Source organism: Tribolium castaneum, chromosome 5, assembly GCF_031307605.1.
Source record: "Tribolium castaneum strain GA2 chromosome 5, icTriCast1.1, whole genome shotgun sequence".
NCBI classification, from domain to species: Eukaryota; Metazoa; Arthropoda; class Insecta; order Coleoptera; family Tenebrionidae; genus Tribolium; species Tribolium castaneum.
Genome location: NC_087398.1, coordinates 13,255,266 through 13,280,344, shown reverse-complemented (window position 1 = coordinate 13,280,344; position 25,079 = coordinate 13,255,266). Strand labels below are relative to the sequence as shown.

At 33.0% G+C, this 25,079-nt stretch overlaps 4 protein-coding genes across 7 annotated transcripts; 1 reads left to right on the top strand and 3 right to left on the bottom strand.

Moving 5' to 3' along the window:
* Positions 1-1,137: 1,137 nt before the first annotated feature.
* On the bottom strand, positions 1,138-12,080 carry Cul3 (Cullin 3). 2 transcript variants are annotated; one of them, XM_962327.4, is made up of 7 exons: positions 11,584-12,080; positions 10,899-11,096; positions 5,390-6,337; positions 5,170-5,340; positions 2,575-2,682; positions 2,393-2,517; positions 1,138-2,337 (listed from the first exon to the last, which is right to left on the bottom strand). In XM_962327.4, the coding sequence occupies exons 1-7, from the start codon at positions 11,647-11,649 to the stop codon at positions 1,638-1,640; spliced, it is 2,316 nt and encodes a 771-aa protein (XP_967420.1). In that variant the 5' UTR covers positions 11,650-12,080; the 3' UTR covers positions 1,138-1,637. The 2 variants fall into 2 exon arrangements, with proteins under 2 accessions (XP_967420.1, XP_015835524.1); XM_015980038.2 differs by lacking the exon at positions 11,584-12,080 and adding an exon at positions 11,149-11,295.
* Positions 12,081-14,491: 2,411 nt separating this feature from the next.
* On the bottom strand, positions 14,492-15,350 carry LOC655679 (uncharacterized protein). Its single transcript, XM_008194704.3, has 2 exons — positions 15,180-15,350; positions 14,492-15,131 (listed from the first exon to the last, which is right to left on the bottom strand). The coding sequence occupies exons 1-2, from the start codon at positions 15,348-15,350 to the stop codon at positions 14,676-14,678; spliced, it is 627 nt and encodes a 208-aa protein (XP_008192926.1). The 3' UTR covers positions 14,492-14,675.
* Positions 15,351-15,585: 235 nt separating this feature from the next.
* Positions 15,586-23,051, top strand: jub (Ajuba LIM protein). 2 transcript variants are annotated; one of them, XM_962161.4, is made up of 5 exons: positions 15,586-16,735; positions 19,626-19,795; positions 19,856-19,918; positions 19,976-20,141; positions 22,142-23,051. In XM_962161.4, exons 1-5 carry the CDS (start codon positions 15,586-15,588, stop codon positions 22,375-22,377), a joined length of 1,785 nt encoding a protein of 594 aa, XP_967254.1. In that variant the 3' UTR covers positions 22,378-23,051. The 2 variants fall into 2 exon arrangements, with proteins under 2 accessions (XP_967254.1, XP_008192925.1); XM_008194703.3 differs by having other exon boundaries at positions 19,626-19,918.
* A 131-nt stretch (positions 23,052-23,182) lies between these two features.
* On the bottom strand, positions 23,183-24,337 carry LOC655522 (uncharacterized protein C18orf19 homolog B). 2 transcript variants are annotated; one of them, XM_064356646.1, is made up of 3 exons: positions 24,201-24,337; positions 23,712-24,134; positions 23,183-23,662 (listed from the first exon to the last, which is right to left on the bottom strand). In XM_064356646.1, the coding sequence occupies exons 2-3, from the start codon at positions 24,044-24,046 to the stop codon at positions 23,236-23,238; spliced, it is 762 nt and encodes a 253-aa protein (XP_064212716.1). In that variant the 5' UTR covers positions 24,047-24,134; positions 24,201-24,337; the 3' UTR covers positions 23,183-23,235. The 2 variants fall into 2 exon arrangements, with proteins under 2 accessions (XP_064212716.1, XP_967168.1); XM_962075.5 differs by having other exon boundaries at positions 24,193-24,327.
* Between the last annotated feature and the right edge of the window lie 742 nt (positions 24,338-25,079).

Below are 25,079 nucleotides of genomic sequence, written 5' to 3'. Positions count from 1 at the left end.
TATTTAGCTGAAAAGGTGAGACCAGATAAAATTGAATAAAAATTAATTTTACAAAATTCATGCCACAGAAATTTGAAGCAGATTATTTCAACATTTGGAAGAAAATGGAGAAAAAAGAAAATCTGAAAGCAGAGATTTTGATTCCACGATAAAAAGTATAAAAAAACAGGAATAACTAGAAATAAGTTAAAGCAGTGCCATTTTAGGTAGAAAAAAATGTGGGATATTGAGAACACAAAAAAAATTATGCTTCTAGATTTGGAAAAAGTAAAGAATAATTATTAAGTAATAATTTTTTTATAAGCCAGCAAAGTGCTCTGTAATTAATAATTTTTTAACATTACCATTTAAATTTTCTTCAAAAAAATCTTCGTTCTTTAAATTTTCCCCTTCGTTAATACCTTCTAACGGTGGTGTTAATACTCTTCATTAATACCATCACCTCACAAATCAATAATTCCTTTATTTCCTTCATTTTCTAATAATCATCGTTTACCTCACCCTTAAAATTCTTTTTTCTTGGCAAGAATGCTCTAAACCTAACCGTTGTATTTTCGTTAATTTGGAAGTAACTTTACTTCAAATTGTATTTTTTTCGTCTTTGTAATAATCACACATCAACATCTTTACTCCCAGAAGACGAACTCCTACTTCCAAGTACGGTTCATTTGCACACTTTCTGGATAACTTAAATAGAGAAAAGGAGAATTAAACACGTTAATGGACGGGAATCGTGGCTTTAAACTGAGTTTAAACTTAAAGGAGCATTGACTTTTTTAAAGTATAATTTTTGAGTTAAAGTCAACATGTTGTCGACATTATAGTTATTTATTTAACGAGTTTGAGTCGGACACATTAAACTACGAGTGAGGACGAGCGATTTATCATCCACCAGGTGAAATACACGAACCGATTTACATGAAAACGAATTGAATACAACATTTTATTCTTCGAATTAGACTCAACAAGGCTTAAAATTGCTTTAAACCTGTTAAAAATAATCTGACGTTTCGTACTGAAAAATGCCAGTTTTCAAAACTTTCTTAACAATGTGGGTCGTTCGAGTTTTAAACTGGTATAATTTTCAAGCTATAGTAGGCTGTACACTGGGGGGCAGCAATGAAGAACGCAACAAAGTGACTTCTTCATACGAAACTTGTCCATTTTTATTCTTCACTTCATACCTAACACAAAAGATTTCAAATAAAAACATGACAGAAATTTCACAATTTGCAACAAGATGAAGCGCACAAAGGATCAAGTCCAGTAAAAATGCGTAACTTTACATGTTTAAACATCAGGAATTCGGTGGTGCCAAAAATCAATTTCTCCAGAAACATCACTGTTCGTAACCTGCAGTTCTGTAACCTTATTATATTTATCTTTAAGTATGATGAAACTATTTACAATGTTCAAACTTGAAAATAAATATGAGAAACAATTTAATGTAAATTAAAAAAAAAACTAAAAATAAGAGAAACAAAATATTTAATTATGCGCCATCGCGCAAGAGAGTTAAAGGGGTCGTTTTATTTTAATAATTTAATATTATTTAAATTCCATGTATAGTTTTGCGGCGGGGATAATCGTTATCCACTCACAATATTCCACCAGAACAAAACAAAACGAAAAATAGTTCAAGCAACGTAGGTGTAGACCTTCCTGTCCTCGGGCGTCCGTGCCAGATACTCCCGCTCAATCAGCCCTTCTATTCGTTTCTTGATAATCACTGGCGATGGTAAAAATCGGCTCTTCAGCTGCTCGGTCACTTCCGTCACCAGAATGTTATGCGGCATCCGTTTCCTCGACTTCATTATTCTAACGATAGCTGCTTCGATCTCGTGCTTCCTGTCCTCGTCCACTTTGTTCCTCGTTTCGCGCCTCTCGGGCTCGCTTTCGCCCTTCGCCGCCACCGTCTGGATCTTCACGCGATGCAACTTCGACGTGAACGAATCGTTGACGTAAAACTCGTGGTTCGATTCGATTTCTTTAGTCCGCGGATTCTTAATCAAGATGCGCTGCGTCGCTTTGCCCATCGCCAACGACTGCAGCGCCCTAATTAAATCTCTCTCGGGAATATCCGACTCGTTTAAAATCTCCTCATAGGTTAATTTCTCATGGTTGTTGAACAGCATTAAAACGACCATTTGGTAGGTGGACACTTGGATTATGTGCTTTCTGGGGCCTGTCCGCGGCGAAATGGAGCTGGTCGACGAACACGCCCCGTCTTTGTCGGGGTCTTCCTTTTTCGGACCGAAAAATATGGCATTGAGATCGGCGTTGCCCAACTGGGGTTGTAACGTCAACTGCCTTCCGCTATGTTTGGCTAAATAAAATCTACCACAGAGGGGGTTTAGAAAAAAAATGGTTTCGAGTTGAGTGGTTTACCAACCTACTAAAACATTCGAAGGCAGCTAGTGGAACAGCAGGAATGTGGCACTTGGGAGTGGCGCTCTGCGTAGGCCAGAACCCGGTCGTTAAGACGCGCATGAAAAGGTCCACCCCGCATAAGCTTGACTGTGGATATGTAAAAATTAAAAATTGCATACAAGTTTTTTTCTACAATTTTAATACCTCAGTTTTGGTGATATGATCCTTAAACTCGTCCATGATCGTGTTTGAAACTGTCATATCTTTGAACATGCCTTCAAGTTTTGACGTGAACTGACAACCGCACTCAGTCTAAAACAAAATAAAAATTATTTAACAATTATTATTATTATGACAATCAACAAATAAAGTGAAGGGCTTGGTGTAAGTTAACGCAGAATTTAACAATGAAATTATTGTGTAAAATAAAAATCTTTTAAAAGCATTAATCCTCTAGTCTCTTTTTATACAGAGTGATTCAGAAGTCTCGGACCATTTCTTGGGTAATGTTAAAAAGAAAGATCAAGCTAAGTGAAAAGTAAAATTAAGGATTTTTTAACGGCTCAAAAGCTTTAATGCTTTTACTTTTTATCGAGTCATTGCAAAAGAAATACCATAACAAGTTGTAAAAAATTGTTCAGCTGTCTTATGCAGACCAAATAAGGAAAGTAGTTTTGACGTCGTAAAAAATCTTTTTAATGTTATGTCTTCGATAAATTTACATTTCTCTCAGTCAGTCTTATAGAAGAGCTTTAATTCAAACGTTTGAGACAGAGAAGACATTAGTATAGTGCAGTCAAAAAAGCGTTCATATTAAAGTTTGGAGCAACTACTTATGATTATGAAAAAAACTGAATCAAAAATATTGTTTTTTGGACAGAGTTAAAAAATTCAAATAAAGGGTTTTTTCAATGTTGTTCAAAATAGGTAAGAGCTAAGAGCTAGGAACAATATAAAAAATCTAAATAAAAAAATGTAAAGCAAAACATTCTACATAAACATGTTTTGATTTTTTTGATATTAAAATTAACCGAGTTAGAAGGTGCTTAAAAGTAAAGAATGATAGGTAACAACTTAAAAAAATGGGAAAATTTTGTGATTACATCTTCATATCTTCCTTCTGAACAAAGCTATAAACTTCATATTTTTTGCAAAAGATTTCTCAATAAATGTAGATTCCAACGAATATAACACAAGTTTTAGTCTTAACAAAAGAAAGTTGAAAAAAATTGCTGTTTTCTTGTAACGTGTCACGTCTGGTTAATGATTTTTTTTGAGAAGCAAGAATGTTTTTTTTAAGACTCCTACATAACCGAGATAAAATAAAAGTTAAATTTCAAATAACTGCAAGATTCAAAATGCAGCATAGTTGAAGTTAAAGTGAGAACGCAAATAGTCAAGAAACAAAATTTCATCAAACTTCCATCGTTTTACAAGTTTTAGATCTACAAAAAAAACTACTAAAATCACTGAAAAAAATAATTGTAGATTCATAATCTATTCGTGTTGCAGAATGGTGCAAAGATAGTTTGGCTATTGTAACTGTAATATAAATATTTGATTTTAACAGTTCGGTGATGTTGATTTTTTTCTAATTAAAGTTCAAAATTTTTTCTCCATAAATAATTGTCTACCAAAGTTATATACCTGTTTTTTATTGAAAAAAACATTGTAGTGCAAATGACGAACCTGTTACAATGACAACTCACTATAAAAATTTTTTGCACCACAATGGACAATTGCAATAATTGCAAGGATCGACTTTATGACCAATACCCTTATTAAAGTGTGTAATGAATTTTTAATTAAAGATTTTTTCAAAAATTTACACTATTTGTTCTAACCGTTACTTCTGAACGACTTTTGCAGTCTTTTGGAGGAAGAGTTTCTAATGATGATTTATTAATTACTATGAGAATTTCTCTGTTAGTATTTTTTTTAAATTTGTTACAAGTGTAAGAATTTTGTAAGGTGTTTTGGTTAGTTTTTCCGACAGTGTTTTGGGTCTCAGTGACAACAAAAAAAATCTCCACGTGGTACTTTAAAAATACCCCATTGAAGTCTGTACTGGACTTTTATTAAATTAGAGAAAATTCCATTAATTTTTTTTAGTTTAGATTTTTTTTTTGATGTTTATACTTTGAAGACAATTATTCCGATTGTTTTCAAATTAATAAACACGCAGTTTGCAATAAAAAAACCGAATAATTTTTTTTTAATTTAGGAGAATTTTTTTAAAGGATCTTTTGCAATCTGATATTTGGAAGACATTATTATCTGATTGTCTTCAAATAAATGTACGCGCTGTTTGTAATTAAAGTGTTGAATTTTTGACTTAGTTTTTCTAATAGTTTGCAACTTCAATAACAAACATGAACTATTTTTTCAAATTTTATTATATTTCGAAAATTTGTTGAAATTATTAACCGAAACAACTGCTGTAACATCCTGTATTGGTAAAAATGTGTTGAAAATATTTGTAATTACGAAACTAGTCAAAAAAAATGTAAACGACTACTTAGCCTGACCCACAAACAAGATAAAGTTTGCAATAAATCGTTTATCTCAATTGCCTTTTTTTCAATATTATTAATTAGTAGTTGACTAAAATCCATCCTGGATGTTATATAAATAATGTGTAAAGCGTCTTGCACGGAATTAATTTGTGGTATTATTGTTTCAAGGTTGTTGATAAGTCGTATCAGAAAGAGAAACCTTGATATAAATTTAGACAGACGCTGTATGTTTCTGATATAAACACACAACTCACGTGACAAGTTCACGGTTAATATTTTTTACCTTTAACTTTGAAATCATATTTTTCTCCCAATCGTCGCTAACCGACTTATTCAAAAGTAATCGCTTGGCCAAGTGTTGTTTGTAATAGCGTTCGAAAACGTCTTTCTCTTGAAGGAACCTAAAGAGTACCATGGACTTGTCAAGAACCAATTCAATTTCTTGTTCGGACATCTGAAACGAAAGTTATAACACCGAGTTTTCCCCCTTGCAAGTTACCCACCCCTTTGACGCCTTTTTTTAATTTATCATCTATAAATAAGGAGAGGTATTCGGGCGATTTCGGGTTGAGATTGAGAAAATGTTCGAAATCTGAGGCGATCATCTGTTTGAAGATCTTATCGTTATTGAACGAATTCTTCAAGAAATGATCGAACCGATCCTTCAGATCTAGCAACGACTGGACGAATGTTATAGCATTGGTGGATGGTTGATGCTCCTCTTCTTGCACCAAAGCCTTGCCTTGCTCCCTCAAATACTGACTAACACAATCAGCCATTGTCTTCAAACCGTCGGCAACACGTCCGAATAACTTGTACATGCAAGCCAGATCCTCTGTTTTCTGGTGCTTAAGCATGTGCACAACGCCCGAATTTTCCATCTCGACTATCGTCTTCATGTGCTTCTTAATGAGCTCCTCTTCGACCACTTCGACGATTCTGGATTCGGTTGATTCGTCCAAGTAGTGTTTAGCTCTATCAGACTCCTCGTTGATTCTGGCTTCTACTTTATTTATATACACGGAGGCGCTATTTTCGGCTAGAAATTTCTGACTTTCTACTTTGTAAAATTCGGCCGATTGTTGGAGGAACGGTCGTTCGAAGTCCTCTTCGTAGACGGCGCGCGAGTTAATACCGAGGACCATTAGCATTTGACAGGCGTTTTTTATCGAGATCCTGTCGACTTTTTCACCTCTTCGCTCTCGCATCACCATATCGAGGAGGGTTTCACGGAGATGGTCGCGTATGCAACCGTATCGCACAACCTGATCGCGAAAAATGATTAATCCCAAATTGTAGACGTTGTCGACGTCGTTTTGTTGCACATAGACGCGATCCATGTACATGAGGATGTCACGAATCATCACCATCGACGTCTGGTGGTCGTTCCAGGCTTGATTCAGTGTCATCAGGAAGCAGTTGTGGAGGGCGCGAAGGACGTCTTCACGGACCTGCGCCAAACGGACATGCATTAGAAATAATCAGTGAAAAATAAATCGTTTGAAAAAAACTACTTGTACCTAAACTATGTTTCTTACGAAAAAACTAATTAGTACATCATAAACTACTTTAAAAATGTGATTGTTTTTCAAGAATAAATTTTTTCGAAATTTCTTTTAGTTGTCGAGTTATTAATTTTTTTTTTTTTCTAATAGCACCCTACTACGGCAATTTTTTTTGGTAAAAGATTATGCTTTAAAAATTACTTTTAATTCAATAATTTTGTTTTTGGACCAGTGTTTTTTTTAATAAATTACTAAAGTTGCGTTCTAAGCTCATTACGACGGTTTTCCGAATTTGACCGAAGAGGGAGAATCCATGGATGTAGTTATTCGAATAGTTTGATTCGTCAAATTTTTCGCAAATACGAACATCCATGGATACCACTTCGGCCAAGTTCGAAAAACCTTCGTAACGAGCTCAAAATGCAACTTATAATTTATTTTCAGAGAACCACTGGTTTAAATACAATATTATTGAATTAGAAGTAATTTCTTTTCGAATGTCTTTTACCAAAAAAAATCGCCATGGTGGGGTTCGATTTGAAAAAAAAATGTAATAACTCGAAAACTACAAGGAATTTCTAAAAATTTTATTCTTGAAATATTATCACATTTTTAAATTACGTGATGAGAACTAATTGTTTTTTTCGTAAGGCATAATTTGGGCACAAAATGCTTGGTTCCATACATTTTCCCAACGCAAAATCCCATTTCAGTTCATAATAGAATTTTGTAACAGCGCATTTTAATTTTTTTGAGTGAGATGGAGCACAAATTGAGTTTCTGGTGTTTTTTTTTAGTTCAAAACGTGTGGCTTACACAGAATTCTTTTCTTTTCTCAATTTCTGCTTTATTTTTTACTCTGAAAAACTCAATTCAATTCAATTTGCTGTTGCAATTCTACTATGAACTGAAATAAGATATAATAAATGTTAAAATGATAGTTGGATTAATGGCTATAATTATGGGATTAAGTTGGCAAAACTGAACATTGTGAAGACAAACAGAATTTGTGGTAATGTAGATAAGCTGGTACCAATTTTCACAATGTTTCAAGAGAGCACAATATTAATATTTATAGCAAAATAAAATAAAACACAGACAAATAAATTAGTTGCCTGCTCACAAAACAAACGCTTCTTATCACCTGATAAATCTCTGCTATAGATTCTTCTGTAGATAATGATTACATTATCATTACCTGCTATTTTTTCGAATTTGATAATGAAATCCACATAATAGTGCAAAGAACAATTTTTTTTACCTGTTTATATGCAAACTCATTGCGATTATTTTGTTTGAACTTCATTTACCTGCAAAAATGTAAACAGCAAATAACAAGCGGATGATTTTTTACGACGTTCATGTTATTTGTCTTTTTCACACAAAACAAAAAATATTTTTGGTACCATTGTTAAACGGTTCAACTAACGATAATGTTTCTGCTTCAAATTTATTTTATTCAATAGAATCTGCGTCCTCTATTAATTCCCTTCAGACATCGTTCTATTTATCAGAAGTCGATTAAATGACATAGCAAATGTCAGCAAGCACGAACTCGAGAATCCTTATTACTAACTATACTCGTATCTTTCAAAAGCTGGCGAATCTTGGAACCGTAAGATAAATTAAAATCAATATAATTAGCGTTTTTCCACCTTTAAAGATCCTAAAGACATAATGTTCTAATGATCGAGCTTAAAAAATAATTTTTAAAAAATCGACCAAAAACTCGTCAAAAATTAGAAAACTCATTTTTTAATCAGTCCAAATGACACTACAGTAATGTTCGCTTATAACAAACTCGGTTATAGTGAACGTTCGAATCTAAAGAACACACTGAAAGATACAAATTTTAATTCCATAAGATTCTGTGTTATTTTCTGCAGATAACAAACATTATTTAAAATTTAATTTATTAAAACTTGTCGGTTACAATTAAACTTAAGAAAAAAAAAACAAAAAACTTTACTGATTAGACTATAAATATACAAAATTTTTGAGAAGAAAAAATTCGCAATGATGCAAATTGACAATGACAGCATTTTAAGAACATTTCTGGAAAATTATTTTCTGATTTATCAAACTCACATGTGATACTCGATAAATTATTTTTTGATGTTTCTAAAAAGCAATAATCACTTTCAATTACATACATTCACGTTGTTCACTTTGAGTCAATCAGATCAATGTTAAAAATAAAAGTGGGCATTTTTTACTTAACACATTAATAGTGATTTTTTAATGACAGTGCAGAGGCTTTTTTCGTAACAAGAGATTTTTTATTTGCCTATGGAGCAAACCCGCCAAATTATAGCAAGATATTAGCTGTTTAAAAGCTATAGAAATGCGAACATCGCATTTTTTCTCAAAATTACTTATTATAAAATATTTATGAACTTCAAAAAATTAATAGCTAATGTAATTTATAGTTTCACTGAGAGATCTAATCATCAATAACTAATTTACATTTTTGTCGGTCTATGTAAATTTCTATTTGCTGTTTCAAAACTATAAAAACACCAACGTCGCATTTTACCAAATTATTTTTTTAAATAAATTTGATAAAACTGTTAAAAGAATAAATTACATTAGCTATTATGTATTATTTTTTTAAAGAGCATAAATAATTTAAACAGCTAATTTTGAATAAAAATGCTTTTTTAATTAATCAATCTAATAAATCAAATAATAAAATTTTTAACGGTAATATTTAAATAACAAAAATTTCCCTCACTTTGCACTAGTTATCATTATCAATCATAAAAAAACGCCTACTTTAATTATCAATTCAAATGATCTCCTGATAGTTACATACTACCACAAAATAATCCAAATTCCACAGAGTTCGATAAATTGGAAATTCATTTTCTAAAACTTTTATTGCCATTTGGAAATAACAATTTTCAATATATTCTCACTGTCTGTTGGTGTTAGTTTTATATTTTTTTTGCCATTTCTTTCAAATTCTCTGTTAAATTTGTCTAATTTGGCGGTTTCTTTCTAAAGTCGTCAGAAAAAGCTCTTTTATTTAATAATAACAATAGAGTTACTGATAATTGTTGAGTACAAAATCCCACTAGAGTTTTGATTTGACTGACTCATGAATGAAATTGAAGCGGACATTTAAAACGTTCATCGGTCGAAATTAAAAAAAAATTTATTCAAAATAATAAACCTTTTATTGATTTTTATGCAAGTATTTGGTTTATTAACAATAAGAGATACAAAAGGTGCAAAAAATTACCTCTTATCTCATTTTCTAACTTCCTCTTCGTTATTTAAGGTATATACCTCACTAAATCAATAAAAATTTTGCAAGATAAAACATTACTGCTTCTTATTTATATCTTATATGGCATTTTGATAAAAAAAATATGTAGTCATCGTGCATAAACCCAATAATCATACTCACACAACAACAAAGTTTAAAATAACAAGGTGAACATTACGATGTTTAAGTTTAAATATTATTAACAATAGTACTTCCATCTTTGAAAGTCGTATTTATGACAAACACTTTTGTATTGTTAAATTAAATAAGAAAACAGTTGATCAAAAAAGTTCACTGGCATCCTTACCTTACATTTCTATAAATATTCCACACTTTTCATATCAGTTAACTCCAGAATCATAATAACGATTCTTTTTGTTCACCTCAAAAAACAATTCAGATATTGCCTTAGGGCAGATAGAAGAGCAGGCTTCGAAGTACTCTGTTTATTAAGTTTGCATCAATGAATAAAACTATCTCTGCTTAGATTCCACAATATTACCAACTTAATTTCAAGTTCACAGACCATGATAATCAGAAATTTAACAATTGAACACCATGATGTGATGAAAAAAGTATTATATGCACTAGTCCAAATATGAAAACAAAATAAAGATTCGGGGCTTTCCCAAAAAGATTTCTTTCATTTTCTCAAAAATTACAAAAATTTAAGATCTTTACTTAAAAATAAAGCTAATTATTTGAGAAATTGTTTTAAGTTATTATTCTTCACCATCATCTACAACATAAATAACAACAAACACTGTAACTTTTAGCCTGCATTTGAAGAAAACACCACTGTATCTTCTGGGGAAGCCCCGAATCTTTTTTTTCTATATTCGGACTACTGACGTGATTCTCTACAATGTTCTGAACTCGGAATTCGCCAATTCCGAGACACCTAGTATATTATTAAAACAATAGTGTTAACTATTTTCACAATTTCTGACCCGATAGTTGGAAGTAAATATCAGTAAATATTTACGAGTCAAAAAATTACAAATCAAACAGTAACTTCCATATTGTATTGTTGCTAATTAAGAGAATAGAAGTTACCGTAACCACTTAAAAGAATTTAGTCTGTTAAAAATAACCTGCAATCGAATACTCTTGGGCATTTGCTGTGTTTAAATTAGTCATCAAAGATAAACACTGCAGGGAGACTATTTAATAAACAATGCAATTAACCCAGTAACGAAAATTCGTTTTTTTATTTCATAATTGAATACATCTTACCTTTGATTCTAAATGATGAGTAACAACCTCCTTGAGCCCAGTGTATAATTTCTCCCCATGTTTATGGAGAACCATAGTGTACGCATTTCTGTACAACTCTTCAAAACTTAATCCTGAATTGTTTTTCTTTTGAATTTCTTGAATGGCGTTTTTCAAAAGGGCCCATATGCTCTCCACATACTTCTCATCCATAGTCATCTGCAAAACAAGTCAAATTAAGGAACGATTCGCTCGTCAACATCCCAAATACAGATTTAAAAGTGATGTCTCCGGGTGGATCATTCTGGCTGCAAAACTGTCCGTTTTTCATGTCTGGTATTTACAACACATAAATTTGGCAAATTTTAAAAATGGTCGTGAAAGAAAACTGACATTTATGACAATTTGTGGCTTCAAATTTGATTTTTTTGTTTAAGTGGAGAAAAATAACAAAGATGCTTGTCCCAAGTGAGGGACTGGGGCAATAATGGGGGTAAAATCGTCGTTTTGGGGTTGTTTGTGATCATGGCACCAGTGTGATTTTCAAGGGGCTTGTTTTTATGCAAATCAGCGGGTTTTGTGACGATCGGTGTTATTTTGGTGTGATTTTCGACGGTCATTGATGATAATTATCGCGCAAAGCGTATCGGTTTGACATTTCTAGAGGACAATGCACTTGATCGTTGGATAATTTTTGGGCACTTACTGGAAAGGCACGGATCCTCATTTTGCCTTCCTTTTTGCTGAGAGAGGAATTCTTCATCGCTGACATTTTCGCAACTCGTTAAAAACACCACGCACCAAATTCGGTAATTGCACAAATCACTCGTAGCTGGGCTCAAAAAAGGTGGCTTTTTCCGGCGTCGAGTCCCACTTTTCGCAAGAACAACCACTCATCTTTAACAACAACACTAAACAACAATGCCCGTTCCTGTTTTTCCGACTTTTCGAGATGATGTTGGTAAAGGCGATCACACTAGCGAAAGTCAATCACACGAGACGGATTCAACTGGCGGAAAAACTCGCCCTTTTCCACTTTCGATCGTCTTTTCGCATTAAACGCGATTTTTTACGTTTCGATGCACAAACTTCACATCGCCATTGTCAACGTCGAGGAAAACGAAGAGAAAGTTTCTTGGACTTTTCAGCATTCAGCTGATTCGTTTTTTATTCAGTTCAGAGCCACGCATACCGCCAACATAACAAACAACAAAGTCACTAAAACACACTAGAAACGTCATTGCGGGTCACTTCCAATTAGTTTTTTTATTGTTTAAATTTTTTGAATAAATAATGCGTTTGCAAAATTAGTGATAAATAAACATTTTCGTCTGGAAAATGGTACTAAAGCACATTAAAGAGATTGATCAGTAAACAGCACCGACTGTTTTCTTTCATAAAAAAAATGGGGTAATCGATACCTGATTGATTTTTGATTTATTTAACATATAATTATCGGTGTAATTTGTTGAGAAAAAAATGCAACAAGTATTACAGAAAATTTAATATGTTGTTGGTTTTTTTATTGTTAAAATTTTTTAAATAAATAATGCGTTTGCAGAATTAATGATAATTATGTTTTTATCTTAAAAATGGCACTTAAGCATACAGTGATTAATTATTAATTAATAACACCGACTGTTTTCTTTCATTAAAAAAAATAAAAATTTGAATTGAAGTATTCGATACCTGACTGATTTTTTATTTATTTAAGGTATAATTATCGGTGTAATTTGTTGAAAAAAGAGCAACAGGAATTTTAAAAAATTCAGTTTGTTATTGGTGTTTTTAATTGTTATTTTTTTTTGAATAAATAATGTGTTTGCAAAATTAATGATAATAATTTTTATCTTAAAAATTGTACGGAAGCATACTTGGTTATACTTGAGATTTCAGACCAATGGATTTGAAAAATTAGTTGAATATTCGTATAACGGTTAACACATAACAAACCAAAAAAAAAACAGGCAGATAAAGCAGAAAATTCTTAATAGTATGACGTAAACATAATGCAAGAATTTTATCGTAAGCTATATTTTAAAAAATCTCAAACTTTTACCAATTTGCAGTCTCCCCATATTTTTCAAAACGCTGCAAATACGGTTACAGATGCAAGAAAAATGTTAGGAAGAAAGTTGTAGACAATTAAAATTCTTACAAAAACGTTGGTGAGATATCCCTATCTTTATCCATTTAGACCCTAAAGTGGTTCAAAGACGGACAAGCTACGGTAGTATTGGAAAGTTAATTTATATTTAAACGTTAAACCGTTGAAAATAGAAATATGGTGTCGTGCATTTTTTTTGTAGAAAATTTAATTCACAATAATTTTGTTCCTTTGTTCCTTACATCTTCAACCGTATTCATAGTGATAAGCTGGAATGTAAATTGACAATTCTAATTGATAATTCTTTGCGCATCGTTGCATATTTATCAAAATGTTGCGAATACAGTTGTAGATACAAAGAAAGTGTAAGGAACAAAGTTGTAGAGAATTTTATTTTCTACAAAAATGTCTAGGACACCATTTCTCTTTTCTCAACGGTTTAGGTGTAAATTAACTTTCCGTTACTTGACCACCGGCAAAATAAAGCAAATCCGTCGATTAAGCGTTTTTGAACAAATTTGGGGCCTAAATGGTTGACGATAGAGATAAGGTCCCGCGGACTTTTTTAAAAGAAATTTAATTGTCTACAAATTTCTTCATAACAGTTTTCTTTACCCGTATTCGCAGCGTTTTGAAAAATACGGGACGTTTTTGTGAAAATTTTAATCGTCAGTTTTTCGCAGTCTGTTAAAAGTGCAAAGCTTAACATTTATGCATTTTATCCAAGTCATTAGTGGATTGGTTGAATTTAAGTTAATTTAAAACAATTTGGTGTCAAGACGGGACAACGCTCAAAGCGCCTACATTTTTACTTTGGCTTACTATTTTTTTGAATTTAGAAAATCCTGCGATTTTGTATCTCGTTTCCTTTCCTAAGTTATCATTTTATAGGTAGAATTACCACGACAAATTTAATCATAATGTTCTAAACCAAAAAAATAAACTTGTATCTATATTGTATGTAGAGTAACAAAAAACAAATTAATTATGCAAATTTAATCATAAATATTCTAAACCAAAAAAATAACTTGTATGTACATTGTATGGTTGTAGAGTACAAGTATTAACAAAAAACAAATTAAATATGCAGATACCTATTTTTGGATTGTAAATAGTTTTTGCTTCGTATTTTTTCCATACTTTTTACATTAGTCATCATTGTTTGGGTGTCATTTTACATAAATAAATTAAAAGCTGCATAGTTATTTATTTTTTTCTTGTTCAAAACAATTTATTCAACTTCAATAAAATTACATTGTCCGATATGTTTTTTGCTATTTCCCCCCCAAAATAAATGTTTGGGATACTGCATGCGAAGATGATATAACTTGTTAATTTCTATTAACTCGGATTTTGAAAAATTAGTACTGAAGAATTTTTTGAAAATACGGGTAGATGTATGCAACCAACTATACGACCATAAATTGATCAAAGGGCTTAAAACACGTTTTGTTTTTAATATTAAGTAGGTAATTTATTAAAAATATTCTACAGTCCACACCAAGGGTCATTTTTAAATTCAGACTGTTTATAAAAATAAATCGTCTCCATACATAAAATTGTAAAAATCAACTTTGTCTCAATACATATTCGTCGCTTTTGCCTTACTAGAATAACCATTTTATCAACATTTATTATTCACAATAGAACCACGAGAAAAACCAAAAAAATCCTACAAATTTTCAACGTCGCTACCTTCTTCTTTCCCCTTTTTGAGTCTTGCGCTTCTCCTTCTTTTCCTCTCTTAGCTGTTTCTGCTTTTCCCTATCTTCCTTATCCTTTTCCTTCTTCCTCTGACTATCAAGTTTGGCCTGTTCTCGTTTCACTTTCTCAGCTTGGAGGACAGACTGTACATTTGTGTTTTTTTCCAAGCCATTCTCTTTGTGATCCCCTGCCTGATTCCCATCCTCGGCCTCGTCCTCATCGTCCGTCATTTGCGAGTACTGCATCAAAATCGCCTCACGAATTTTCTTCTCTTCTTCTGTGTACTTTTTTTGTTTGGTGGTGGCCAATGACTGAGATTCTAGTAATTTGACAAGTTTTGTATCCACGTCCTCGCTGGTGCTCTGAGCCGGGGGCGGCTCTTTGCGTTTGTGAAACTGCCATTTCTCGAGGATTTCGTTACATATTTTATTTATTTCGTCCTCCTAAAAAGGCGACATGTGAAGGTGCTTGAGTGGGGGTACACAACTCACATTTTGAATTATTTCCGAAAGTATTCCTTGTAGGGCCTCGGATTTTTCCTCGCAGGACTCATCGCTGTCTAAAATGCCTTGAATGTACGAGCCGAAGACACTTTCATCCGTGTTTAACTCCTCCAAAGTGCGACTTAACCATGAAGAAAAGTCCTCCATGGCGGTGGCCATTTTTATTCAAAATTTTAGTGACTTTTCGGTTTACGCGTGGGATGCCCAACCTGTTTGTTTGTTGTTTTAATGGCGGCGCTGTCATTTTGCTGTCATTTTTTTTACGTTCGGTCGTTTTATTACCTCATCTCCGGTTAATTATGTATTTATTTATGAGTAATTATTGAAATATGTCGATTGAGTTACTTAATTTAAGTGAAAACTGCCGTTCTGTGATTAAATCAATTTGGTGATAATGTCGAACCTTCGCGGTGACTTGGATCCTTCTTTGGATCAGTCGTTCGAGCAAAAAATGCAGTACATGTCCCTCAACGACTCGAATCCACGGTACGGCCGCATCATGGGGAAGGCAGAGCCGGCGGTGCCCCCTTACCACCAGAAACAAAAATCGATGGGGGCCATCGAAAGTTTCGTAGCAGAAGGACCGACCCAGCAGAAATCAAACGATTACACTTTGTATGAAAGAAACAACATCATTGCCAGTTCTAAATACGCCACTCCTAAACAAGTCGAGACCCTAGTACAGAAGCAAGTCGAAGAGAATGATATTTACGTCCAGTGCGCTAAGCCCCAAGTACCCCCAAATGCGAGCCCCACTCACTCTTTAAGCGGCTCATCGCAACACTCCGGCAGCCCCCGAACCAGCATGGCCAACCAAACCCCAGTTTACGAAAACATCGACTACTACTCCACTCGGAACTACCAACCCCCTTACTACCACTCCATGGAAAGTAACTACCGGAAAGCCCAGCCCCAAGTCCCCTCAATCAACCGCAACATCACGCGTGATGGTGAGGCTTTGCCCGTTTACGAAAACTTGCAGTCTTTGGGGCAGAAATCCAGCGGGGCTACGCCGGGGCCCCAAGTGCCTTCAAATCAAGCACCGCCTCCATACCCCACCCAATCGTACCAACAGACGTACCCCCAAATGCACAAAACGGTTCTCAAAGCCCCGTACTACCCCAGTTATAATAAAAATTTGACTAAACAACAGCTGGATGAAATCAATAGCAGTGATTATGTCTGTATGACTGGGAATATCTCGCACACTTTGAGTACGAACGTGCCGTTTCAAACGTCCACTGCCAAAAACTACAATAGAGAGCCTGGTACTGGCATTGCCACTACGCCGTCAGTTTTGCCCAAAAGTCCGATTGTGAAGGAGAAAGTTGAGGTGAGACCGCCACCGGTTCCGAGCCCCACGCCCAGCGCTTGTAGTACTTTGAGTGCTGGGAAATTGAAAATGAGTGGAAAGACTTTGTTGCCCTATAATGTTACACCGCCGAGGCCAAGGGGGCCCACGGAGGCAGAAAGGAAAATTGAGGAGATGACTAGGCAGATTGAAGAGGAAATGGAGAAGCATGAGGAGGAAGGGGAATATTTTGGTAATTGTTTTTTTATGAAAATTTTTAGCCATAATTTTATTGTCGTTTTTATGTTTTTAATAAGAAAGTAGACCAAAAGAAAATAATTATTAATTACATATCTATCGTTACATATCTATATATTCTAGTCATTAATGAAAAAGACAACGTGCAAAATTGCTTCGTTTTATTTTTTTTTAAAGTGTTTGCCACCCGTTTGTTTTTTTCTTGTCATTTTATGCTTGTATTAAGAAACTAGACCGAAAAACATCTGCTAGAAGATTTATTCATTGATAAAAAAGAAAGCGTGCAAAAGTTGATTCGTTTTATTTTTTAAGGTGTTTGCCACACATCTTTCTTTTTCTTGCAATTTTGTTTGTAATAAGAAGACTAGAAAGAAGGAAACGTCACTATATGTATAAATAACTACTGATAACTATATAGTTTCGGTAATCTGTGCTAGAAGATCTATCCACTAATGAAAAAGAAAGCTTGCAAAAATTCATTCATTTTTTTGTGTTTGCCACACGTTTGTTTTTTTTTGTCATTTTATGATTGTGATAAGAAAACTAAACGGAAATAAAGGTCTCTAAATAAATAATTACGTGGTTGTGTTAGTCTGTGTCAGAAGATTTATTCATTAATGAAAAAGAAAGCTTCCAAAAACTGATTCGTTGTATTTTTTTGCTACATATCTGTTATTTTTTTCTTGCAATTTTATGGTTGTAGTAAGAAAACTACACAGAAAAGAACGTCTCCTAATAAACAATATGTACGATTGTTGTGGTAGTTTGTGCTAGAAGATTCAATAATTAATGAATAAAAAAGCGTTCGAAAATTGTTTCGTTTAATTTTTTTAAAGTGTTTGCCACATGTCTGTTATTTTCTTTTAATTTTATAGTCATTAAAAGAAACTAGATAGAAAGAAAAGTCTCCTAATAAATAAAAAGCAATTAAATTAGTTGTGGTTGTCTGGCTAGAAGATTCATTAATTAATGAAGAAAAAAGCGTTCGAAAATTATTTCGTTTTTTTTTAAGGTGTTTGCCACTTGTTTGTTTTTTTCTTTCAGTTTTATGATTATAATAAGAAAATTAGATAAAAAGAAAAGTCTCCAAATAATTTATTACATAGTTGTGGTAGTATGAAAAAGTAACCTTGCAAAATTTTATTTTTTTAACGTGTTTGCCATATGTCTGTTTTTTTTTTGCTTTTTATAGTTGTAATAAGAAAACTAGACAGAAAAAAATAATTACATAGTCGTGGTAGTTTGTGTTGGAAGATTAATTAATTAATGAAGAAAAAAGCGTTCGAAAATTGTTTTGTTTTATTTTTTTAAGGTGTTTGCCACATGTTTGTTTTCTTTCAATTTTATGGTTGTAATAAGAAAACTAGAAGTCTCCAGATACGTAATTACAAATTAAGTAATTACATAGTTGTGGTAGTCTGGCTAGACGATTCTTTCATTATTAATGAAAAAATAAGCTTGCAAAATTTGATTTGTTTTATTTTTTCAAGGTGTTTGCCATGTGTCTGTTTTTTTTTGCTTTTTTACGGTTGTAATAAGTAAAATAGACAGAAAAAACGTTTCCTAATAAATAATTGCGTAGTTATCGTAGTTTGTGTTAGAAGATTCATTAATTAATGAAGAAAAAAGCGTTCAAAAATTGTTTCGTTTATTTTTTTGAGGTGTTTTTTTTTCAATTTTATTGTGATAGAGCTAGAAGACTGACATCTTACTATGGACTGCGCTTGGGCAATACTTACGCGTATAAAAGCTGTATGAAAGACAGTGGGAAAATTAGTTTTAATAGACAATAGGGATCCACAATAGTTCAGTTGGTTTACATTGTAATGTAGTATTATTATTAATATAAACAACAATACGGTTTGATCATGATATTAGTACCATGCCATCATTAAAATTTATAATTAGAGGAGGCGGTTTTGTCTCTTTGTGATTGATAAACTAGTACGAACTGAGGACAAAAGTGTATTATAATTGAATAATACTGTTCAAAAGATATTATTTGGCATTTCAGCTTGATTAAATATCACAGTCGGCCTTTTCATCCAAATTACAAACCTGATAAAGACGACTCTAATTATAAATTCAAATGACCACATGGTAGAATAAACAGATCATTCTAAATAATTGCTAAATACACGATTTACCTCGATCATTGTTGAAAATTGTCAGTTTTGTACTATCCATCGATACTGTAAATATGTAGTTACCAAACTGTGCGATTAGTTTGCGGCCGTGTAATTAGTTTACGGTTGTGCGATTATTTGAGGGTTGTACGTAATTTTGTTCTTAGACACTGTAAAAATTTACAGTTTTTTTCCTGTCTAAGGAAGATTTGACAACTGTTAGATATTTTTCGAAACTGATAAACGCTGATACTACCTTAGACTATGAAATTAGCTCCTGATGGAGCAAATATCTCTGCGTACAATATAATTCGCATCGCAAAAAAAAAGTTCTATGTGGTCTTGATTAAATTTTTAGGTGAGAATGCAAGGTAAATATTTGCTGTTTTTAACAACAGTATTAAATGAATTTACAACACTACAGATATAGAGATTAGCAAATCCAAAAAAACCGTTTTTCTCTAGCTGTACTATACAAACTCACGTCTAAAAATTTCTTTTTGCCACCATTGAGTTTGATGTGTTGCATGTCTATGTTGCCAACAAAATTTTTAGCTCAAGCGCAGTCCATCAAAGTAGGAAGTCAGTGTTCATTAATGAGAAAATAAGTTTCCAAAAATTGATTTGTTTTATTTTTTAAGGTCTTTGCCACATATGTATTTTTCTTGTTATTTTATGGTTGTAAATAATAGTTGCATACTTGTATAGTGTTTGCTAGAAAAAAATCTTGCAAAAATTGATTTGTTTAATTTTTTTAAGGTATTTGCCACACATGCGGCGAAAAAGTGACCGGCGCCGGTCAAGCATGCCAAGCAATGGGCAACTTGTACCATACGAACTGTTTTATATGTTGTTCGTGTGGTCGTGCCTTACGCGGCAAAGCTTTCTATAATGTTCATGGAAGAGTCTACTGCGAAGAAGACTACCTGGTAATGACTAAATCAGAAAGTAGTCAAACGGAAAATCCAATAATTAATGATGTTTTGCAGTATTCAGGATTTCAGCAAACTGCGGAAAAATGTGCCATTTGTGGCCATTTAATTATGGAGATGGTAAACCCTCTTAAATGGTTAAAACTACCACTGAAATTTGTTTTTTTTGCTGTTTAGATTCTACAAGCCATGGGCAAGTCGTATCATCCAGGGTGTTTCCGTTGTTGCATTTGTAACGAATGCTTAGACGGTGTGCCTTTCACTGTGGACGTCGACAATAAAATTTATTGCGTCAATGATTACCACAGGATGTTCGCCCCGAAATGTGCTTCGTGTGGCAAAGGTAAACTTTTTTTACAATCACTCTGTATACCAAATAAATCTAGCGAAAAAGTATATCATTTGTAGCCTTTTCAAGTTAAATAAAGTGAGTTTTTTGCTGAAAAACGTGCTTAAATGCTCTGAAAAGGAAAGAGTAACGTAATTTTTGGTCTTCATTAGTAATCTTTCGGTGCACTTGAGCAAAATTAGAGGAAAAGTAAGTTTTTTTGTGATTAAAAGAGTTGAAAATATTTAATAATTTTGAAGTAATTACGGTATTGTTCGGAATTTTTAGAACGATTTCGAAAATTTGAAAATTTAGTCATTTTTGATGAAATTTTGCAAAGTAAGTTAGTTTCTGGCACAAAAACAAGATAAATCCGACAAAAGAGGTAAAAATCTGTAATTTTCGACCATGATTTTTGACTTTTTGGTCTATACTAAGGAAATCTTTCGAAATTTTATTTGTTTTTTATCTGAAAGCTGTACCGTAACGCTCGAAACAAGCAAAAGTTACGTACTTTTCGGCTTTTATAGATAATTTCTCGGTTTATGTGAGAAAAATGAGTTTTTGCTTAAAAGTAGATTTGTAAGCAAAAATAATAATTTTGAACCAATTACCTAAATACAGAAATAAGACCAAAAGTATAGTACCTCAGTTCTTGTTAATTTGGTAATTTTTTTTTGACATTTCAGAAAATAATTGAGTTCCTTGTCTAAAAACAAGATAAATACATAAATACATAAACATAAAATAAACTAAAATAATGACATTTTCGGTCTTCAGTTAAATGTTTCGGTCTATTCTAGTTCCAGCGAAATTATGCTAACATTATCTAAAAGTTAACTTTTGGCTGAAAAATGATTCTGAAACGTGCTAAGATCCTCGAAAAAAGTAGAAGTAATGTTATTTTTCACTATGGTTTTTTCGCCCTATTATTTAAGAGATATTTCACACAACTCAAAATAACGTGATTTTCGACGAAATTAAGAAAATTTTCACTGTTTAAACAAAATTTCACAGAGAAGTGGGGTTTTCGTTTGTAAATTAAGCTAAATCGTTCTAAAGGAGAAAAAAATTCTGTCTTAATTTGGTCATTTTTGACGAAATTTTGCTAAATAAGTTAGTTTCTCGCCCAAAAATGATAAATCCCCCGAAAAAGGCAAAAATCATGTAATCTTTTTTTTTAGCGTATTCTAAGAAATTTGTGCCAAACTTAATTTGATTTTTTGCTGAAAAAGAAAAAGCGCTCTAAACAGGCAAAAATGTACTTTTTGGCTTTTATAGATAATTTCTTGGTTTGTTTAAGCAAAATTTCGTGAGACAAGTGAATTTTTTTTTAATGGGCTCAAGAATTTAAAAAGAGCAAATAATGATTTTGAACCCATTAACTTTGTGTTTTTGGCCTTTTTAGGCGAATTTTGTAAAAATATAGTTTCTCATCCATAAAATGAGTTTTTAGCGAAATAAATGAAAATTACGTGCTCTAAACAGACCAAAAGTGCGTAAGTTTTTTCTTAATTTGCCCATTTTTTAACGTAGTTTCAGAAAATAGGTGAGTTTCTAGTCCAAAAACCAGATAAACACATACGAAATAAACTAAAATAATGCCATTTTCGACCTTCATTTAAAAGTTTTGGTCTATTTTAGTTGCAGCTAAATTATATGATAATTACTGATGTTAGTTTTTGGCCGAAAAAAACGTGCCATGACCCACGAAAAAAGCAAAAGTGACGTTATTTGTGACCATTGCTGAAGATTTTTCACCGAAACTTCGCGTGAATTTTTCGATCTATTTTTTCACCATTTTTCCTCGCTCAAAATTAAGATACCTAAATCCAGCGAAAAACGCGAAAGTCCTGTAATTTTCAACCATTCCTTTGTGATATTTAGTTTGTTTTAATCATTTTTATACAAAATAAGTGATCTTAGCTGCTGAACAAAATAACTGATCTTAGCTGCTGAATGCAATATTTTATTTTCTATTGTGTTCGAATTTTGTTAATTTTTCTTAATGTTAGGTATAACACCAGTTGAGGGTACAGAAGAAACCGTCCGAGTGGTCTCCATGGATAAGGACTTCCACGTTGACTGTTACATATGCGAAGAATGTGGAATGCAGTTAACTGACGAACCTGACAAGCGTTGTTATCCACTTGAGGGGCGTTTGATGTGTCGAAGTTGTCACATTGAGCGCCTCCAACATACCCCCAGGCAGATGCATCCTGTTGCTGCTACATATCAGTATACGGGCTAAAAATTACCGTTTTTAGGTTAGTCTTAGCCCACCAGAAACAAACTACTTATTTTGCTTTTATTAGGAATTTAATGTGCCAGGTTTGGTAGATTGTGAGGGTGTAATGATGGTTCGCTCATTTGAAAAGTAATTATTAATAGGACGAGAGTATATTTGCTTTTAGTGTGTAGCTTTAATCTTGTTATTGTCGTTGGACAAGGTAGGAGGAACGCTAAAAGTGGTCTAGAGTTTTAGGAATTGTTATGTAAGTTAAATAGTAATTTTACGACCTAAATGCTAAATGTGATTGGTTTTAATTTTAATTGTATGAAACGCCATGGTTTTAATGGGTATGAAGTCAACGATGTACAGTGCAACCTTGATTTTTCTGGAAAAGTTCGAATGATCGAGGTTGTACTGTAATTATTTTCCGATTTCATGTCCGCCTAATTAACAATTGCAATTAAGTGTTTAGGTGTTAAGTGTATAAACTTGTTCCTAAGGTATTTTTGTATTATTTTTGTTGTATGAAGCTTTTGCCTTTTGGCATCTAAAACAATTCATTTTTATACAAAGTTTATTTAAAATTTGCTATGAATTGCTGTGATATGTTTTATTGACAGGACAAGCTTATTGATTTTCATTCCATTTAGTGTTTTTATGCTTTTGTATTATAATAAATACATACACAAATTTTTAGTTAATTGCATAATCAAGAAACCCGAATTTTATCAAAGGTCGTAATCTACAGCATAACATGAATGAAATAACCGTTATGGTTACTATGCAGAGAAATTCCGGGTCATATTAAAAAAAGTCTTGGGAATACTCACTAAATAAAATATATTTTAAATCTTATAAACTATATAAACATAATAATTAGCCCTTATCTTTAGACCCCTTTGCTTTTTTCTTAACATCATCAACAACTGTGTCTTTACTTTTCATTTTGTCGCCAATTTCCTTAAGTTGCTTAATACCCTTATCTAAATCCTCTATAATATTCTCTTTTTTGTCTTTCAAACCTTCCTTGGTCTCTCTTACTGTCTCCAACAAGTTATCTTTCTGTTCAAAGTACATTTCTTTGAGCCTCTCTTTACTAGGAACTGGTTTGATGTAGCCCCACTTTTTCAGATAATTGATTGAAATCGTGGTTCCACCTAACGTGACTGTGTACCTCGCAGGCGTCGCTATTTTATAAAGAGCGTAAGCAACAGCGACATAGCCCATACTTGAGTCTCTCAAGGGATTCACAATCCTCTCACTAATGTTCCATGATTCCAAAATTCCCACAATATCCACACCACTACAAAAAACGTTTAAAGAAACAATCATGGGTGAATAAAATGGAAAACCTTTTGGCTAAATAATAAAAACCACCAAACCATGCTGCAGAAGTGACAAGATGAACCGGGAGAAGGACATACCAGTACTCCTTATACATCTGCTTAAACCTCTGAAATATCGAAGGTTTTTTCTTGTTTTTGGACAAGTCTGAATAAAAGTGCTGAATTTCCGTAGTTTTGAACGGTTGGAGCAACTTGTGATTCCTTGGGTTGGGAGTACCATAATTATGATTAAAATTTATGATGACAGTAGCCGTGCATCTGCTGTGTGTTGCCAGTTGAGCCAGTTCATTAAATTTAAATAAATTCCGGTTGAAAAACCTTCTTGCAATTACATTTGCCATGATATAATTTGTAAATATAACCTCAAAATGAGCACGCAAGTTGTCCAAGTGCGGGCATCAACCGCACGCTTTCGCCGCTTAAATTAAGCTAAAATAAGCTCATTTTTAATATTTCTGAGCCGCCAAAGCCGCATTTGCGAACTCACCTACTTACACACATTATTTTTGTCAGAATGCGTGCGGCGTGACGTGACCATCTTCACGGAACAGCCCAATTTTGACACATTTTCCCGTCGGCAAATAAATTTCGGTTTAGAATTAGCTCAAGGCTGGCCCAAAGTGACGCAATTGTGTTATTTAACAATTTAATTTAATATCAATTACTTGTTCGCGCCCAATTTTGAACCAATAAAAAAGATAATCCCCCAGAAGTGTCATTAATGTCCAGGGTGGTGAAACCTAAATGCACCAAGCCAAGTATAGGCGCCAAATTCAAAATCGACTGTAGTTCGGCTTGCTATCGCAGATGTCGCACACACGTATAGTCAATTTTAGCGAAGCTACCTATAATATCGGCAGAAATTAACAGTGGACCTGTGACAGTTGCCATTGTGTAAATCGCCATTTTGTGCTTGGTTTGTTTGGTGTTCGCCCTCGGCTTTGTTTTATGTGAAATTAGTACTGTTTTGTGGTTTTTTTCGTGTGTGTGCTTTTTTGAACTTTTTTATTGTGGGAATATAAATAATTTGATGGATCAATCATTAGTTTATAGTTATCGTATCGTGTATATTGACTAGTGATAATAAATTTTTATTACAAGTTTATTGTCTTTATTTATTCTCATATTTTATTTTTCGTATTCTTTGTAAATATTCAGCAACAATAGTTGTCTAACATCAGAAAGTGTTATTAGCAACTATTGTTGTGAATATTTACAAACAATACGAAAAATGCAATCAAACTTTAAAAGAAAAGTAACTACGGGCAATTCAAATCGCCCGCCGATAACGCTTAGTACGCGCTGGCAACAATAGATGTGCTAGTGACACTTTCGCTCTATCCGGACAAGGACAGATGCGTTTCTGTAAAACCT

Excerpts from the sequence above, each read along its gene's own strand:
- jub (XM_008194703.3), top strand. The coding sequence starts at position 15,586 with ATGTCGAACCTTCGCGGTGACTTGGATCCTTCTTTGGATCAGTCGTTC. Across the intron at positions 19,919-19,975 it reads GCCATTTAATTATGGAGATG|ATTCTACAAGCCATGGGCAA; the intron begins GTAAACCCTCTT and ends TTTGCTGTTTAG. Across the intron at positions 20,142-22,141 it reads ATGTGCTTCGTGTGGCAAAG|GTATAACACCAGTTGAGGGT; the intron begins GTAAACTTTTTT and ends TCTTAATGTTAG.
- LOC655679 (XM_008194704.3), bottom strand. The coding sequence starts at position 15,350 with ATGGCCACCGCCATGGAGGACTTTTCTTCATGGTTAAGTCGCACTTTG. Across the intron at positions 15,132-15,179 it reads TTTCGGAAATAATTCAAAAT|GAGGACGAAATAAATAAAAT; the intron begins GTGAGTTGTGTA and ends TCGCCTTTTTAG.
- Cul3 (XM_962327.4), bottom strand. The coding sequence starts at position 11,649 with ATGTCAGCGATGAAGAATTCCTCTCTCAGCAAAAAGGAAGGCAAAATG. Across the intron at positions 11,097-11,583 it reads TGAGGATCCGTGCCTTTCCA|ATGACTATGGATGAGAAGTA; the intron begins GTAAGTGCCCAA and ends CTTGTTTTGCAG. Across the intron at positions 2,683-5,169 it reads ATATGATTTCAAAGTTAAAG|ACTGAGTGCGGTTGTCAGTT; the intron begins GTAAAAAATATT and ends ATTTTGTTTTAG.
- LOC655522 (XM_064356646.1), bottom strand. The coding sequence starts at position 24,046 with ATGGCAAATGTAATTGCAAGAAGGTTTTTCAACCGGAATTTATTTAAA. Across the intron at positions 23,663-23,711 it reads TTTTATTATTTAGCCAAAAG|TGGTGTGGATATTGTGGGAA; the intron begins GTTTTCCATTTT and ends CGTTTTTTGTAG.